General features: G+C 36.8%; 2 protein-coding genes across 5 annotated transcripts in view; one reads left to right on the top strand and one right to left on the bottom strand.

Annotated features, from left to right (window-relative positions):
- Positions 1-18,649, top strand: part of DNAJC3 (DnaJ heat shock protein family (Hsp40) member C3) — a 69,107-nt gene extending 50,458 nt beyond the window's left edge. The window contains exons 5-12 of the mRNA XM_079137708.1: positions 3,240-3,392; positions 5,168-5,349; positions 5,710-5,829; positions 9,291-9,396; positions 9,481-9,601; positions 12,521-12,653; positions 13,312-13,460; positions 14,983-18,649. Of these exons, the coding sequence (XP_078993834.1) occupies positions 3,240-3,392; positions 5,168-5,349; positions 5,710-5,829; positions 9,291-9,396; positions 9,481-9,601; positions 12,521-12,653; positions 13,312-13,460; positions 14,983-15,140 (1,122 nt within the window). The 3' untranslated portion in view covers positions 15,141-18,649. The remainder of the gene's footprint in view (positions 1-3,239; positions 3,393-5,167; positions 5,350-5,709; positions 5,830-9,290; positions 9,397-9,480; positions 9,602-12,520; positions 12,654-13,311; positions 13,461-14,982) is intronic.
- UGGT2 (UDP-glucose glycoprotein glucosyltransferase 2) overlaps positions 16,240-19,779 on the bottom strand; it is a 212,494-nt gene continuing 208,954 nt past the window's right edge. For all 4 annotated transcript variants that reach the window (XM_079137705.1, XM_079137704.1, XM_079137707.1 and 1 more), the window contains one exon: positions 16,240-19,779. This exon is cut by the window's right edge and continues 3,291 nt beyond it. The gene's annotated coding sequence lies outside the window, so the exon portion shown is untranslated.

Here is a 19,779-nt window from a genome sequence, read left to right on the forward strand (position 1 = left end):
TTGGTGGGTCCATTTTGGGGTTCTCTATTCTGTTCCATTGATCTATGTGTCTATCCTTTGCCATTCTTGGGCTCTTGATTAGTGTAGCTAAATAGTCTTAAAACTTTTAGCTTGTTAAATTTAGCAGAGTTTATTTTAGCAAAGAAGCATTTATGAATTGGACAGTACTTAGAGCCAGAAAAGGTTTAGATAGCTGGGTTCCAGCAATGAGGTAATTATTTTATAGAAAGGAAATGGAAATGAGGTATAGAAACAGCTTGATTGGTTTAAGTGCTGCCTTTGCCTTATTTGGACATGGTCTGTAAGTTGACAGCCTGCAACTGGCTGAGACTTACTGCAGTGTACATACTAAATAGAACTGTTCTTTAAGTGAGAACTCACTGTATGGAGATAGCCTCAGGCCACTGGCCTTGTGCTTATTTAATTTAACAATAGTAAGCTTTAATATTGTGGAGAACATAAGAACCTTAGAATGCTTGAATGTAATTCCCACCCTCTGGTTTGCATAATATTCACTTAAAAAACTGATTCTTGGTTTCTTTTTTTGCCATTCAGAAAGAATGCAGAAAGACTATAAAGGCAAATTCCAGAAGTCCTTACAGAATATTGCATATCCATCAAGTATTCTGTATTTTTCTACATATTATCAAGTGTATGAAATTTTTAAAATTTGTGCTACTTACTCCCCAAACTATAATTGAAATTTTTAGCCTTGGAAATATTTGTTTCTGAAAAATAAGTAGTTCAATGAATGTATGTTAGTTATGCCAAAGTCTAACATCTTAATTTTTAAAATAAATTTTATTATACATATTTAAGGATACAACAATGCAGCACAAAGATACATATATAGTGAAGTGACTATTACTAAACTGGAAGAAATGAACATATCCATTATATCATATAGTCATCCATATTTTCTCCCCTGTGGCAAGAGTAGCTGTAATCTACTCATTTAGCAATAAATCCTGAATATGACACACACATACTATTATTAACTATATTCCTAATATTGTGCATTAAATCATTAGATTTGTTAATCCTGCATATTAGATACTATGTATCCTTTGATTCACAACTCCCCATTTCTTCTGTTTTACCCAGACCCTGGTAACCACTGTTTTATTCTCTTTGTAGATTTGACATTTTTGTTTACAAATATTCCACATTAAGTGAAATCATACAATATTTTGCTTTCTGTATCTGGCTTATTTCATATGTATCTGGCATAATGTCCTCTGAAGATATTCACCTTTTTATGGGTGAATATTCATGTGTGTGTGTTTGTGTGTATGTGTGTGTGTGTATGACAGTTTCTTTATCCATTTGTCCACTGATGGATGCTGTTTGATAACTTACTGTTAACTATAACAAATACCTGAGAAAACAACTTAGGAAAGGTTTATTTTCACTCACAGGTTTAGAAGTTTTAGTCCAGAATCTGTTGCTTTGTGGCCTCCATCAACATAACACACAACTAGAGCTGGGATCCCACTATCCCCTTTAAGGATGCCTCAGTGATCTGCAGACCTTGTGCTGTACTCCACTTCATAAAGGTCCCATTTTCCAACAGCATCATGATGGAGATCAAACCTTTACCACACAGACCTTTGGGCGTACATTCCAATCCAAGCTATGGCAGATACCGAAGTTGTTTCCATATCTTGGCCTTTGTAAACAGTGCTGCAATGAACGTGAAATTATAGATATACTTACAAGGCAGTGATTTCATTTTCTTTGAGTATATACCAAGGAAAGAGATTACTGGGTCATATGGTAGTTCCATTTTTAATTTTTTTGGACTCCCCCATGCTTTTTTCCACAATGGCTGTACTAATTTACAGTCACACCAATATACAAGGATTCCCTTTTCTCCACACCCTTGCTAAAACTTATCATCTCTTTTTGGTAACAGATGTGTTAGTGAGCTTTCTGTTACCATAATAAAATATTTGAGATGATCAATTTAAAAAGAGAAAAGGGTTTACTTCGGTTTACAGTTTTAGAGGTATCTGTTCCTGATCTGTTTGCTTGTTTGGGGTATGCATCAAGGCAGTATATCATCGGGAGTAGTTGGAGAAAGCGTGTTCATTTTACGTCCAGGATGCAAGAAGAGAAAGAGACTAGAGTCTCACAGTCCCCATCAAGGGCACAGTCCCAATGACCTAAAATATCCCACTAGACTCCGTTCTCAGAATAAAACCTTTAAAACATGGACCTTTGGGGGGACATTCTAGAAGAAATGTCTTTTCAAGTCTCTTACCAATTTTTAGTCTGTTACATATTTTCCTACTATTGAGTCGTATGGATTATTGATAAATCTTGGATAGTAACCCCTTCTCTGGTTTATGCTTTTCAAAATTTTTCCCTATCTGTAGATTGCCTTTTCATTTTGTGATTGTTTCCTAAAAGCTCATGTTACAAGTGCACAAATATAAGTGGGACGATATACATCATAGTCTAATTTTATTTTGTCCTCAAAGGAGTCAAATTTAGGTTCTCTTAATCTAGGACCTTAATTATTTTAAAATAGAGAATACCCAGTTTAAGTTGACCAGTGTATATGATGGGGAATAAATTGAGCATCCTTTTAAAGTATGTATCTTTTGCTATCTATCCTTATACAAAGATCACAAAAGGGGTTGAGGGTGTAGTTCAGTGGTAGGGCATATGCTTAGCATGCTCAAGGACCTGGTTTCAATTCTGTACCCCCCGTCCCACAAAAAAATAAAATAAAGCAGAAAGAAAAATAAAGATTGCAAAAGGAATTTGAAATTTCACTAGTGTTTTTGGAGTACTTTCCTATGTGCTATGTGTAGGGTACCTTTTTAATCTCTCAACAACTGCTCCACAGGGTGTAAGTACTATTATCTCCCTTTGATTGTCAAAGAAAATGCAAATAACATGGAGATACTTAATTAATTCATGATTTGGGTTTATTAATTCTTAGCCCATTTTAAAACATTAATAGTACAAAATCTTTTTGGAAATATTCATAATTTGGCCACAGAGAAATAGTAAAACTTTTACCCGGTGTTACTGCTACCTCACAGTTTCTGTGGTTGTATAACAAATTATCCAAATTAACAGCTTAAATACACATTTGTATTATTTCAAAATTTATGTGGTTAGAATCTGGGCATTAACTAGGTCAGGATTTGCTTAAGCTTACTTGGAATGGTCAGACTTTGTTTATATTATAGGTCCTGTATTTAAGGTTTGACTTGTTATTCTTACAGCTCAAATCTAACCCAAGTGAAAATGAAGAAAAGGAAGCCCAGGCTCAACTTCTAAAGTCTGATGAAATGCAACGTTTGCGTTCACAAGCACTCAGTGCTTTTGAAAGTGCAGATTATACTGCTGCTATAACCTTCCTTGATAAGATTTTAGAGGTAAGTTTCTTAGATACTACGCTGACAAGTGGCACTTACTGCTTTTTACTGTTAAGACATGTTTATACACTTAGACATACAATATACTACAAAATACCTAGATAGAATAAAATGAGATTGATCCTTGAACTTTCAGCTGGTAAGTGGAAAATTGTGTTTGTATGGAACATAATTTGCAACTGAAGTTTTCAGAATGTGCTAAAACTGATGTTTTCAGAGTGTTGTGAATGTGCTGTGGAGTGAGAGTTATATATTTATACATTGCTTGCTTTGCTATTTTGTTTGAATTTTTTGGAGAAGAGAACTCTGAAGATTATATAATGGGGTAGGAGATGACAGTGGTTGAAGAAAAAGGAAAAATGATATTTGGAAAAAAAGAGGAATGTTGTAGGAAAGAAGGCAGATAATGAGTTGACAGGACCCAGAGGGTTCTAGATAGGAAACTTAAATCTATGGTTTCCTTGCCTCAGAAGGATTTAATGACAAATTATTTCAGAAGGAAGTCTAAAGTATGAAATGGAAGTAGTCATAATTCATATTTAATTACCATTTTCACAGTACTTTGATGTACAGTTTCATTAAATCTTGGTAGCAAACTCGTATGTAGAATGGGCATTTCTTTGATAATTATATAGGGGAAATCTTGTGATATGGGCTGGTGGAATTCATGTTTTACTAAAGTATTTTGTAATATTACAAAATGTTATGATTTTTACTTTGTAATAGTAGACTGTCCATTTTGACCTACCTCATTGCTCATTGATCTTTAATTTATATGATATTGATTTTGATCTTCATAAATGTGAAAAGTTGGCTGACTTTAGAGCAGTTCTAAGAAATTATGAAAGATACTTCCATATGCTACATTGGTGGGCTTTTGGGTTTATGTTTTGAGAATGCCAGTGTATTTTCTAAACATTATGGACTTTTGATAAAACAAATGGTGAAGCCTCCATCTCCAACCTTCTTACATTTTTTTACTTTCCTTTATTTTTTTGATAAGAGGATTTAATTTCCAGGAAATGACACTTTACAAAAGAGAATTTAGTTAGTAGATTATATACATATTTTGCAGTGTATTTTGCTAGATTTATTTTCAGGACTAGATGTTAGAATTGTTGATTAAGTAAAAAGAAATGATTATTGAATATTCTCTTCAAATATGCTTCACTGGGAACAATGGTTAATATTAAATGCTGTGTTCCCCCCCTTTTCTTATTATTCAGTTTTAGAATTATATAATTGAAGGAAGAAAGCAAAGGACCAGATTAGAACTTTAAGATATTTTTGGAGCAATTGCCACCTTTTTTTCCTCCCAGTACTGGGGATTGGATCCAGAAGAAGCCTTCTACCTCTGAGCTATATCCCCGGACTTTTTGTTTTGTTTTGTTTTTGTGGTGCTGGGGATTGAACCCAGGGCCTTGTGAGGCAAGCACTCTCCAACTGAGCTATCTCCCCAGCCCTGTTTTGTTTTGTTTTGTTTTGAGACAAGGTCTTGTTAAGTTGCTGAGGTGGTCCTATAACTTGCAATTCTCCTATCGCAGCCTCCTAAGTTGCTGGGAGTACAAGTGGGCATCATAGTGCTTGGTGCTACATCTTTTTTTTTTTAAATCACATTTAAATTGTATCAGACTTTTTAACACTCCTTACAATATGGAAGTCATCACACTGAGGATGTTTTATGTTTATAAATGTACAGATAAAAATATGTGGGATACAAGAATGAATGTTTATAATTTATCGTTTCTTAAAGTCTAGTTCTTTTGTTTCTCAAGGTTTGTGTTTGGGATGCAGAACTACGAGAACTTCGAGCTGAATGTTTTATAAAAGAAGGAGAACCTAGGAAAGCTATAAGTGACTTAAAAGCCACATCAAAATTGAAGAATGATAATACTGAAGCATTTTATAAAATCAGCACACTGTACTACCAACTAGGAGACCATGAGCTGTCCCTCAGGTCAGTTTTAAGATTTTAATATTAAATTATTAAAATTATGTGGTTGACTTTTTATACTGTTTATATATTATCCTTATGTTACTCTAGTTTCACAGTTTATTTTCATGAAACATTTTTATTTCATTAAAGTAAATAAGCAGGGCTATTTTATGCTATAAATAAAATAGTGTTTAATGTTTAATTCTATATAGGTAACTTTAATTTGAATTATTAGTAAATATTCATGATATTGTGTCACACATACAAGTACATAGTAAATTATTAAGTATGTTTTGTTACAAATCTTTTTTGTGTTTTTTTGTATTTAATATGGAAACTGATTATTTTGACTTGGTGTTTCCTTTTTCAAATCATGAGCAGTGAAGTTCGTGAATGTCTGAAACTTGATCAGGATCATAAAAGGTGTTTTGCACACTATAAACAAGTAAAAAAACTTAATAAGCTGATTGAATCAGCTGAAGAGCTCATCAAAGATGGCAGGTAAGAATGTTTATCCCAACCACCCATACTTTCCTTCTTAGATTAAGGTGTGGGCATAAATGAACTACTGAACTCTACCAAGCTCATTTATTTCCTGGTTATTGACGGTCATTCTAGATGGCACTGTGCTTTAGCAAAACCACCAGGTCTGTATATTTTGGGAATAAGGCAGAATATAAATATTAATTGTATAGTATTCTTACCAGCAGATTTATGTTAGGCCAAATTTTGAGTGTCTCTTATTTCAGGCATTGAGTTATGTACTAAGAGTACAGAAATGATTCAATTATAGTTTTTGGTCTTAAAAAATTTATAGCTTTGTGTGGAAAAGTTTATGGCTTTGTTTGCTTATTAAAAGATAATATGAGGGGAGCAAGAATGGAGGAAGGAAGGACTGTATAGAGGGAAAAGAGGTGTGGGAGGGGTGGGGGGAAGGGAAAAAATAACAGAATGAATCAAACAACATTACTCTATGTAAATTTATGATTACACAAATGGTATGCCTTTATGCCATGTACAAACAGAAACAACATGTATCACATTTGTTTACAATGAAAAAAAAAAAAAAAGATAATATGATACCAAACTGCTAGAATGTAGAGAGTATGATGGGAATACCAAAGAAGGGCATTTAATGAAATCCAAGATATTGAAGGCCAGATGTTAAAGCAAGAAGCTTGCTGGAAAGGTAATCCTGAGCCTAAAGAATAAATAGAAGTGCAGGCTGGGGTTGTGGCTCAATGGTGGAGCACTTGCCTAGCATATGTGAAGCACTGTGTTAGATTCTCAGCATTGCATATAAATAAATGAATAAAATAAAGGTACATGAACAACTGAAAAAAAAAAAAAAAAAGAATACATAGAAGTTGCCAAAAATATGGGTTGTATCTGTGTAAGTATTATAGGTGGTTTGTAGGTTGGGGCAGGGATGTTGAAGAGAATGGAGGACATGCCACACAACAATGCTTAGTAGAAGGTAGGCTCTCATCTCCTTATTCCTAATACCATTGGAAGCGTCACACGAGAATGCTGTACCCAGTTTCCCCCAACTTCTGGCAAACTATAATAGTACAGTATCACAATTAGGATATTGATTAATTCTTCACCATAAGAATCTCTCATGTTACCCTTTAATAGCCATAACCATTTCTCTCCTACTATCATTTGGCCTCCACAGTGCTTGATAAAAGATTCTGTGTCATTCTGATAGTTTTCCCCTCTAGAGTCTCAGGTTTCTGTTTTTGAGACTTTCACCTTCAATATTCATTAGTTTATTTATAATGTATCTTGCTTGGCCTGGATTTCTTGGGTTACTCTATTTGTAAGTCACTTAGCTTCTCCAATATATAATGGGCCATATCATAATGTTTACTCAAGACAGACCACATATGTAGTGATGGTACCCTAAGGTGATGATGGCCTAGTGATATCATAGCCATTGTAACACATCAGTCAGGTGTTGCTGGTGATGCTGACTGCAACAGACTTGACAGTTGTATCCAGGTGTAGCACATACAACTATATACAATGCATAATAGTTGGTAATGGTAACGCACAACTATATTACTGGTTTTTATATACATATTATATTCCTTTTAGTTTAAAAAAGTTGACTATAAAACAGTATGCAACGTTATGCCAGCAGTAGCCTAAAACATCGTGTCAGAGGCCACATCAGGCGATTGATCTATACCATCTAGTTTTGTGAAAATGTAGTCTTTGAAACTTCTGCAATGATGAAATCACCCAAGTACACATTTTTCAGAAAGCAGCTCCATTTTTAAGCAACGTGTGAGTATATGTAGGTTTAGCCATTATTTAAGCACTTCTTTAACTCTTTGTCCTCTTCTTAGACTATAATGACATAAATGTTAGATCTTTGGTTATAATCGCACAGGTCCTTGAGAGTATTCATTTAAGACTGTGTCCTCTTTGTTGTTCAGATTTGATAATTTCCATTCCAGTTAGGGAATGCTTTTCTTTGTCTTCTTTGTTTGCTATGGAATACATTCAATGAGGGTTTTATTTCCATTTCCTTATTTTTTAGTTCTAAAAATTCCATTTGGTCTTTTCTTTGCTGAGCCATCCTGTGATTTTCACTTGTTTTAAGCTTTATTTGTAATTGTTGCTTTTTCTTCATGGCTGCTTTAAAATGTATCAGATAATTCTAACATCTCTAGTTGGGATTTAGTATTGTCTTTTCTCTTTTGGTCTGAGATCTTTCCATTTCTGGATATGAATGGTTTTTATAGTTGAAACTTACAATTTTCATTTTGATATAAGGTGCTGGTTTTAATTTAAACCTTGCTTTTGGCTTTTTTTTTTTTTTTTTTTTTTTTGGCCAAGTGGCAGGTGGGTATCACACCTTGGTACTGCTGGATGGAAACAGAAGTTTCCCCTTTGGCCTTTGTTGATAACTGAGGGTAGTGAGGGATTCTTGCTACTGAAAATAGGTTGGTGCAGGATAAAGTTCTGGCTCCTCACATGGTCTTCTCCATTGACACCACTACTGGAGGAGTAGATGGAGGAAAGTCCTGGCTCCCTTTTGGCTTTCTCTGTCATTGCCTTGGTAGCGCTGGAAGGGAACCTCATTCAGCCTCAGCAAGGAGATGTCTAGTTTCTCACTGGCCTTTGCTGGCGGGGCCTGGTTTATCTGAAGTATTTGGCTAGACTAAGGCTGTTACTGTTAAATAGCTTTCTGCTTTGCTAGGCTGCCCTCTTCAGGTCTTCTGGTCAGGGAGAATAGATTCTGGCTGGGTTTTTATTTGTGCTTTGCATTTTGGGGTTGCTGGCATCTTCAGCTCCAAACCTGGGATATATGAAGCCAAATAAAATCCAGGGAACTTACAATCATGTTTTTCCTCAGTTCCTAAAGCCACTAGATAGTTTGCCTCTCTCCTCTGCTTTTGATATCTAGGATTTTTAGTTGTATTTTCCCCACTTCCTTCAGCTAAGTACATCTACTCAGCTCTCCTAGAAACTAGCTTTTCTTTTAAACGTATAGCTCTTAGAAAGCTTGTAAAGTTGGGAATTTAAGCAGGTTCCTTCTATAAGGAACTGCATTATCTTTATTTGTGAATATTGACATAAAATGGCACATAATGGGCTATTATTTTCATGTTATGAAACTGGATCTCTGTTTTGTTGAAAGTGCTCCATTTCAAACTTCAGGTGTTTTACTCAGTTTCAAAATCTGAGCATTGTTCCATAAAGAACTTCATCACTGGATTTGGTGTTCATAGGCATGCCTTGATTTGTCTGGGTATATGTGTCCTGTGGCCAGGTATTTCTCTCATCTCTACCTTCCATGCAACTCTAGGTTAATAAGGTCCAAGCAGTGTTTGAAAGCAGGTGTTCATTTACTTTAATTGATAAAGCAACCCACAGTGAAGGGAGAGGTCCTTTTCACAGCTTTGGAAAGAGAATTTATTTTTAATCATCACGATTTGCTCATTTAATAGATACACAGATGCAACCAGCAAATATGAATCTGTCATGAAAACAGAGCCCAGCATTGCTGAATACACAGTTCGTTCAAAAGAAAGGATTTGTCACTGCTTTTCTAAGGTAACAATTGACTTGTTCCCTGAAATGTAAATATTTAACATGATGAATAACAACCATAAGTTCTTTTCTCATACTTGCTTTCAGGATGAGAAGCCTGTTGAAGCTATTAGAGTATGTTCTGAAGTTCTACAGATGGAACCTGACAATGTGAATGCACTAAAAGATCGTGCAGAGGCCTATTTAATAGAAGAGATGTATGATGAAGGTAAATCTTTGAGGAATTTAATTTGAAGTATCTAAAGGTTAATTATGTGAAATTCATACATGTTCAGTTGCTTTTTTGAGAACAAGTTTACCAGCATACCTGGAAATGTTGACAATTTTAGAACAATGGTAACGAATATGAAATTATTCTCTTAGAGGGATTTAAAAGGCACATTGGGGAAAGAGTTCTGTTGTTGAAAACTAGTTCAGTAGAATATAAAAACTTTAGCTTTCTTTGCTGTAGTCAACTTAGGAAAAAACAAAACAAATAATTTAAATTATAGATCTCATAGCCTATAATTTAAATTATTTGTTTTGTTTTTTCCTAAGTTGACACTTGCAGATGAACTTGGAGATGATTCATTTTGGATTTACATCTTCCCAGACTTTTGTCTATGCACATTAGTCTATATTTTATTCATATATGTACATACACACATATCCTGTGCATATGCACAGTATGTATAATACAAATAAAACATAAGGCATACATATAAGTCATACATCTAATAGAAAATGATCCTCTGTGACCTTCATACAGTGTAGTAACAGTTAGTATAACTGCTTTTTCTCTACATGGTTCAATTTGAAGTAATGAGATTCCTGCTAGATGTTACAAGGATGTTGAGTAAAGGCAATATCCTATTTTCTGAAAGTAAGGCACATATAGCAATATACATTTTTTTGAGAAACAATTATATGTATGGTTTTGGAGCTTTCTGTGACAGCATGTCATGAACATTTTTTTTTTAAAGATGATCCTTATAAATCTTATTGTAAATTTTTTGTTTCAAATCAGGTAAGGCATTTTAAATGTTTTCTGTTATAGTCAAATGAAGGATTTGAATGGTGAAATTTGGTTTATTTGTGCACTTTTAAAAACAAACTGGTCATTCTTTTCCTGCTTTCCCCAATCTGCAAAGAATCTTGCAGTTTTGAGGAAGTGATAACAACTCTGGTGACTATTTGTGGGACAGTCTGTGGGGCGTTCAGACCTCGAAGCTTGAGTGAGGTTTGAAATGTATGCAATCGGAACATAAGGAGGGTACGTTTGGATGTGGGAAGTAGGTCATAGATATGTTTTTGACTTTTGTTGAACAAGTATGACTTCAAATGATGAAAAGGCTTCAAGAATTTATCTCAAATACATGGAACAAGGTCAGCCTATTCTACTGCTTTGAGTATAGTTGATGTTTAACTCTTGAATTCTAGCACAAGATTGTATATCTGTTATAATAAAAAGGGGGGCCATAGCGGTACATATAGGGGCCACTATAATGGATTCTGGTGGTGGGACTTGGCTAGTCTCTGACTTCAATGAAGATAAGTGGGGATTTAGAGAGTAGGGGTTTGTCAGTGGGTAGAAAATTATTATGGGGAACATCAGGGTAAGGGAGATTCTTGCTAGACAAGCTCAACTTGTTACTGAAAGCAAGCCAGGGTGATAAGATACAGAACCAAGGGACCAGGAATATGATAAGAGGGTAGTCAGATACCAAGGGTTGGGGATTTTTGCTAAACAGATTTAGCAAGACTCTAGCTCAAAGTGGATTCTACCAGGATGGAGAATCTCAAGGTTGGGATCTAGTTAGAAGAGTCTGTGTAAAGTTTTGGTCAGAGAAGATAGTCTCTGTCGGTATGCAGAACACAGAATTACCCTCTGGTTCTCTTACCAGTCATTCCCCAACCCACAGGCAGCTGTTGTTCAGATTTTCTCCATAGATTATGCCAGTTCTAGATCTTTATGTAAACAGAACAATATAGTCTGTCCACTTTTATATAAAACTTCTTTCACTGCCTGTTTTTCAGATTCATGTTACATGCTTTGGCAGTTCATTCCTTTTTATTGCTTAATAGAAGCTGGCAAATGTTTTGTATAAAGGGCTAGATAGTAAATATTACAGGATCTGCATGCCATATGGTCTCTGTTGCAACTATTCAACTCTGTTGTTGCTGTGCAAAAGCAATATGCAAAAGAACAGGCACGGCTGTATTCCAGGAAAACTTTTCATTCAAAAACAGGTAATGGGCTGGTAGCACATCTCTTTCTGTACTTAAGAGAAGGCTTCCCAGGGGCAGCTGGGAATGATAAGTGAAGCTCTGACTCCAGTTTGAAGAAAAACCAATTTGGTGCTGAATAATGGATTTTTGGAGTGAGAGAAAATCACTTGCCAGCTGTGTTTTCTTCAAATTCTTCTCTGTATTATGGAGCCCGGGTGGGAACTGTTCACAGAAACATGTCCCCTGTGATACCTGCCATGTCAGGGGTTCCTCCACATGCACACCTTTCACTCTGCTTAGAGTCTAATTTTGGGCCCCAGCTGGGCACAGTGCTGCAGGCAGCTGCTGCATATGCCAGGTCAAGAGCCTGCACAGGTTTGTGTTCATCTTAGACTATCCTGATGGCTGCCTTTAAACTTTTCTTGCTTGTTAAACTGAAAATCCTTGGCCATAAATCACTGTTGTTACAGTCTGTGTTGAAACCTGTGGCTGACATGGTCATCCTGACTGCTGATGTTCTTCCTGCTCCCTTTTGTGCCTCTCTTCTGAACTGTCCCCTAGCAGCTGACCATTCAGATTTTCTTTGCCAGTGTCTTACTTTCCTATGTAACAGTCTTTCAGTCTTAGTGAAGATTGCCATGTGAAATGTGGACTACTGATTTGAAAATACATTGAAGGAGGCATTGGGAGATGACGTGGGAGTGTGGACAAGTAAACCAACAGCAGTGGATTTTGTTGAACAGGGGTAACAGGCTTACCTAACTTACACTTACAAAAGAGAATGAAGGCTTATGAACAAAATTATTATTTAAGCTTTTAGTAATTCTGGTGAAGGGGCTGGGTATGGATACTGCAGGATAAGTAAAAGCAATGAATTGCAATCCCCCCTAACTATACTGTCTTGAACATATTTTGACAGCTATTCAAGATTATGAAGCTGCTCAGGAACACAATGAAAATGATCAGCAGATTCGGGAAGGTCTAGAAAAAGCACAGAGACTACTGAAACAGTCACAGAAACGAGATTATTATAAAATCTTGGGAGTAAAAAGGTGAAATTATTAAAATTTATATTGCTGCTGTTTTAAAGCTAATCATTACTCTTTTTTCTCTCCCTGATTCTCTCCCTTAACAACATAAAGCTATTTTGAATATGCTGCAGGCAGGTTTCTCTGATAGAGACCAGTAATAAAGAATTAAAAGTTGGTGACAAGGCTGTGCACACCAGGTGCTAGATCTAGATTATTATTATTAGGAAGGTTTAAAGGAGTGAACTTTCTTTTGGTGGGAGAGAGAGAGGGAAGGAAGAAAAGAAAAATACCTCCTTTAGGCCTAAAAATAGTTATTCAATTCAAATAAAGTTGAAGCAAGATCTACCTTCCCTGACCCAGTGAACTGTCAAACTTCAGACCAAAGCCTAAAACTTTGTTTTTAATAAGTAAACTAATTCCAAAGCAAATGGTTCAAAGCCTTTTTAATGCCAAACAGGAATCAAATCAAGGTATCTTAAAAATTTAGAAAGTGACAGTTGTAAAAATCAGTACTTTATTCCCAGTGAGATTCTTAGTGAACAGGTGTCTAAGGCAGCCTGGCTGGTTTTAATGGTCACACAAAGCTGGGAACTATATAAACACACTGGCAGTTAATCTCATTTTTATGGCAGTAGATTGGATACTTAACTAATGATTGTTTTATTTTATCACCCCTCAGAAATGCCAAAAAGCAAGAAATCATTAAGGCATATAGAAAATTAGCACTGCAGTGGCACCCAGATAACTTCCAAAATGAAGAGGAAAAGAAAAAGGCTGAGAAAAAGTTCATTGATATAGCCGCTGCTAAAGAAGTTCTCTCGGATCCAGGTATTGTTTGCCTTCAATATCATCCTAGTCTCTTGAAAGTAGACTTGATGATTTATTAGTTCTTATTCCTTAGAAAGCAGTATCAGAAGTGGAGGGTGGGGAGCATGGTCTGAGGTCTGTGACTGGTCCTGCATTTTTAGAAATTGTTTTATATCTGCCTCATCTGATCTGGGGACCCTCAGATCAAATGTGGAGTCAGAAGGCCTAAGCTTGAATCTTTTCTACAACTTTTGGTCCCAGTTTTTTTTTTTTTTTTTTAACCTGTGATAAAACTGAACATAATACACTATCTCCTAGGTTCCTCCATCTTCACAGGTCAGTGTGAATTCTACTAAACTCCTAGGAGCATGGTGAGAAAACTGATCAAGCCATCCTTTGCCTCTTTGGGTGTGATCACCAGCAGTCTTATCCTAAATCAAATATGGATTTACTGGTTCCTATGTTCTTTCATCATACATTAACATGGGCTGGAGATAGTCTAAGAACTGAGATAATACTGAATACTGCATTGCCATTTCAGAAGTTTGATGTTAAGCTATAATGTTTTGTGGCCTTCCTTGTCAGCAGAAGCCTTAATTTGAGCTAAATGGATTCAACAAAGAGGAATTCAAGCTTTGCCACTCTGGCAAATCTTTTTTGAACACCACCTGTATGCTGTGGAATTGAAGTTAAATGATCCTTTGTTCTAAGTAATTTATAATCTAGTAAGGGAGAAAGAACTGCCCTTCACTTAGTAGGACCACATACTGTTTGTTCTGTTATTTGGCAGCTATCAGACAGATGCCTACAATACGCCTCCATTGGTTGGCCCATGCAGTGTGGGGCAACTCCTCAGACCAGGAATGAGGAGTCTTTTTTTAGGGAGGGGACTCTGGAGTGCAGTCTACCATCAGGAGCCATGCACAGAGAAAAGAACTACAGGGTGTTTTCCCTAGTTCCTGTTCTTATTCTCAAGATGAACAATTTTTCTAATCACTTTCTTCCCATCTCTGTAATTCCTCACTGTGCCTATACTGGTGTCTCTGCTCAGGGCTGAGAGGCACAGTAGTGGGGTATTAGTTACAGGAGGGAAAGTGAGCCTGCTGGAGTGTGCATTAAGGGGCCCTTGCTCCCCCTTGCATCCGAGGAACCTTAGTGCTATTCAGGTTGGATAGTGAGGTTCTAGAAAGTTCATTTTATCCTTGGGGAAGGGAGTGTTGATGAGGTTATTGCTGGCACACTTAATTTTGGGGTTTAATATGGGTATTTCATCAGAAGAGTGACTTTTGGAAGTCTCTTTCTCTGTAGTTAAGTTCTCCAAAGAATTCCTTGAGTAGCTTCTTCTTTTTTCTTTTTCTTTTTTAGTAGCTTGTTTACTGGCATTTAGTCTCTAGTCCATTTCTTTTGGGTGGGACTGGGAGAAGGTGGATTTGAGTATTAGGCACAACCATTTTGATAACTGAAAAGTAGTTCCCTGACTCCCCCCACCCCTGTCCCCACAAGGTACATGCCTGGGTCTTAAAGTTGCTGATTTATTTTCTAGAAATGAGGAAGAAGTTTGATGATGGAGAAGATCCCCTAGATGCAGAGAGTCAACAAGGAGGTGGCGGAAACCCTTTTCATAGAAGCTGGAACTCATGGCAAGGGTTCAATCCCTTCAGCTCAGGCGGACCATTTAGATTTAAATTCCACTTCAATTAAACCAACTGTTTTTCTGCTCTTCCTTAATTTTTTTTAAAGATAAAAAACAAAATCTTGTTCTGGGATCCTAATGAAAAACAAATTTCAAGTCTTTGTCCATGACCAAAGAGTTGTTTTAAATAGAAAAAAAAATCTATTCTTATCCGTTCTAGACTTAAGGTTGATGGATTTGCAGGGGGCGGGCAAGGAATGGTTCTATCTCTGACAGAAGAGCCTTTATTCATCTTATGAATGTATGGAAGACGTGGTCTGCAGCAGCTCGCCCGTGGAAGTGCTTGCTCACATGTCTGTGTTCAGCACTGGAGCGTGTAGATTCTTTTCTTCACAGCCTTGCATAGTACCTATATGAAGGAGCTGTGATCTTCACGAGAAGGGGTTGTGTTTCAGTGTTCTTAAAGAGAATATGAACAGGTGAGCTTTATTGTTCTTAGGGACAACTATGCTTAGATTTTTGGTCACTTCAGTCACTTGCTAATGTTAGATCACTGTGCCTCCGTTAACGTATACTGTTTATTCCTGTGCATGTCAACATGGCTGTCACTGAAGAAGGGGCAGAGTCTTTTAGGAAATTTGCCACCAAATTGTAGTTGATAAATCCTGGCATAGACTGTGGATTGATGTTAAACATTTTTTTCTTTAGTACCTACAGGATACTGAAAAACAACTTGAATTTAATTCTAAGAACCTATGGGCCCTTTTGCTTAACATTAAACATAACAATTGGAATCTGTTTTACATTTTATGTTTGAGTACATAATAAAGCAGTGGTATTATTTGACTCCTACCTTCAAGCAACACAGTAAGACAGTGTCTCTTACATCTGGACTGACCCTCTGAGTGACTCCCCCTAGGAGTGGTTTGCTGGCGTGTTTTGGGCAGCAGTTCTGCCCTCACCAACCAGGCCTGGATGCCACTCTTTGTTCTGCCTAGAAGAATGTACAGGCTTGCAAATTGGTTTTTTGCTGGCTCCGCACCCATTATTTCACTTCACAAGGCAGCATCTCCTTCACAGATGCCTTCTTCTTCCTTTTGAAGAAGGTAACTATTTAAGATATATACTAATCAGTCATTGTATACTGGATAATTTTTGCCCTAAAAATGTTACTAAATGAAGAACTGTGAATATTTGTGGAATTGTTAATGCTGCATTTAAAAATCTAAGATTACTTTAGATAAGAATTACCTTCATTCTAGAAAGGTTTTTGGTTCCACCTTGAAGCATTTTGAAACATTTTAAGCATTAAAGGTTCTAATACATGGCTTTTGTGACATCAAGCATTTTGGTAGGGGCGTCCCAAACACAGAAGACGGCAACAGCCAAGCACAGGTCGTTTTCTTTTAGTCATGTCCTCAAACTCATGGAAAAAGTTTTTTTTTTTTTTTAAACTGAAGGACATAAATCATACAACACTTAAGTGCTTTGTGCATCTATTTAGAAATCTATTTCTTACTAATAAACTTAATAGTGCATTTTGAAAACTAGTGAACAGCTTGCAGCTTTCATTTTAATGTCTCAAAATTCAAGTCATATGAAAATAATTTAAAGTAAATTCATTTTTGTTCTTTAATCCTAGTAATCTCATTACTTCACTAGTTATGTCAGCAATATATTTTTTTAACCTGGTTGCTTTTTATGAATAATATCACTGTGACCTTTTTGAAATAATGACGGCCTCTACTTTCAAAAGAAAGAATTTTCACACATAACAAGAGAAATAGTGACTCACCTTGCATTTGGGAGCATAAAAAGTTGCCAGCAAGGAGCCAGTAGGGACTCAGGAGGGGTCAGAACTGGGCCTAGCTGCCTCCTAACTTGCTGCCCAGAGGGTTTTTGCATTTCATTTTTTGTCCACTTTTAACAACTGAAATTATTGTGGATTTAGTTTAGTCATCTTAACCAAAATCTATAGTTACTTGCTGGTTTTCAGTGAAGAGAACAGCACAGCTTTGGTGCCAAGTACCAGTGCCAATAAGGAAATGAGTTCTCTGGGATTGCTTATGCTGATGAAGGAAGCAAGGATCTTGAGGTGTCAGCCTGGATGGTTGTCAGTCGTCTTGTGGTGTCTACTCAAATAGAAATACGGTCACTGTGTGTTCTCCTCAAACAGTGGCTGAGAAAAACCCTGGATGTGTAAAGGGACAGAGAAGCTGCTCCTTTCACTGCTCATACACAGTGTAAAAACACATCACTGCAAAAGCATTTTTCTTTTTCTGTGGGATGACTTCTACATTCCTGTCTCTTTTTAGGGACTGCAGATGTTGCAGGTAACCTTTGTGACTGTTTTGGGAAGACCGTATCAAAAAGGGGCAACTTAGCTTTTGCTAGCTTCTGTTCTCAACCCCTCCCTTTCTTTTGGTGGGCTACTGGGGGGGTCACTGGTCTGTTCTATTGACACTGGAAACACCTTCCACAGCAGGAATTAAAACACGTCAGCCTAGTTATGTTTTAAAAAGATTCTAAAAGGGAGACAGCATTTAATTCATTTCTTAGTTCTGAAAGTTTGTGTTTTCTTACCATGAACACAGATAAGTTGAAAACAATTCCAGTAGTTTACTAATATGAATTGGATGTGATGACTAATTTTAACATGTGTTTTCGTTAGTCAGTGTTAAAACTCTATTTTTAAATATCAGTATGAAAATAAGTGGGAACTCTGATAATGAAATCTAAAAACGACCCATGATTTTTTTAAGAGAAAAATGTTAATGATAACCAAGTAGAAAAAAGAACTGTAGAATCACAATTTGAAATTGACATCATTTTCTACTCATAGGAGATAATAACAAATTTCACCTTAATTTAAAGGCATGAAATTGGCCAGAAGTTGTATTTCACACTTACCAAGAAGAAAGTGCAAGTTCAAAATGGTTCTTCAGGTCTGTGTTGGAGCCGCCTATCTTGCATGTACAGGCCACTGGTGACAGTCCTTGCAAAATGTTTTCACTAAGTACACATCAACAGGATAACCTAGAGAAATTTATGCAACTTTGTTGAATGTAGTTGACTTTTCCATATTTATAAACGGGGGAAGAAGGCAAATGCTAATTTGTTAGTAACAACCAGGATCCTTATTCTAGATCAGATCATTCCTTTTCCGTTAGTGGATGAGTTTTTTCTGTAATTTCAAATAATGTTGAGCTGGGATGATTTTTTTTTTAACAGATGATCTCATTTGCTGAATGACTCAAGAGTAAAATTAGCCACTGCGTGGCTTCGTGTATAGTTACAGGTTTTGTTGTATCATCTGTGGATGAAACACTTACCTGTAGAGGAAAGCAGAGCACAGGGGAGGTGAAAGCTGGAGATGTTGGCGAAGTTAAGCTATTACTTTTACCCTAAGGTTGTTTTGAGTAAGAGAAATGACTAACTTAATCCATCTCGATTTAGTGTTTTAATAAAAAAGGAATCTAAAATTATTTGAAATGGATCTCAGACATGTCTACAAATATGGGTACTATTTTTATGCCCGTGTATTTTCACATTTAATAAAAATATTTATGGTCATATCGTACTTTCTTGTTTTGATTCATGTTTGGCCTTTTGAGTTTAAAAATTCTAAGTCCATCTGTTTCCAACCTTACTTACACAGAATCAGTGACTGTGGTGATAGATGTTGCTTTTCTTGTGCTGGACTAACTCAGACACAGGGTAAGTGGCACGGAGTCAAGACCCAGACCCTGGAGTTGGGTGGAAGCAAGCTTGTGGTGAGCAGCTTGCAAACTCGTTTATTGCAGGAGCAGCTATACATTTTATAGGTTTCTTGCCCAATCACAATGTACCATGGGGTATCAGACCACCAGGTTCCTATAGGGGTTCCCTTGGTAACATTTGAGTCAATTTAGGGCAGCTGTGTACTTTCCTAGGTGGCTGAAGCGGAACACTCCTCCCTGCAGGTTTTCCTGTCAGGCCTGTATGTGCAAAGGTTTTCCTTACACACTTGAGATGTTCACTGCTGCCAGCCAAGAGCCAGGATTTCTCCCAACAGTAGAGTGGTCTCTTGTATATGAGTTGGCCTGGAATATCAGAGCACAAAAGCAGGAATGGCTGGTATCTGGTAACCTCCAAGTCCTAGGACAGCAGAACTTAAAAAGACAATTCTTCCATTTTCATATTAATATCAAACACTCAGATAGCTTTGCAGTCCTTCCCTTTCACATAGTTTATTCACTTCTGTTGTCCTGAGAGAGACGGGGTGCCTTTAGCCTATCTTGATTAAATTTCTACCAACAAAGGCAGCTTTCTTCTTGGTTATATATTCTGCATATCCTAAGATGTAAGGAGAACTAGAACACTTATATTTGTATAGAAATTTTTGAGCAGCTCAGTCTCCTAACTTCGTAATCTTCATGGCATCCTGTCAACATATGAACTGTCAGCCTTGTGTGAGGATGATGTAAGCGAAAGCAGCCAGCTGAGGGCTGCCTGACATCAGACTAGGGGAGGAACAGATTCTTTCCAGAGCTTCTGGCTCCTGCTCAGCAGTCACTAGCTCCACTCCCTCCTTTTCTCAGCCTGGATCGGCTTCACGAGCATTAAAAAAGCAACCCAGTTACTCCAGTCTTGAGACGTACAGTTCACATCCAGGAGGCCTTGAATGCTAGAGACCTTTTTCTGCCTGGCAAATCCTCCCTCGGGAAT

This window comes from Sciurus vulgaris (genome assembly GCF_902686455.1).
Source record: "Sciurus vulgaris genome assembly, chromosome: 4".
Lineage (NCBI taxonomy): Eukaryota > Metazoa > Chordata > Mammalia > Rodentia > Sciuridae > Sciurus > Sciurus vulgaris.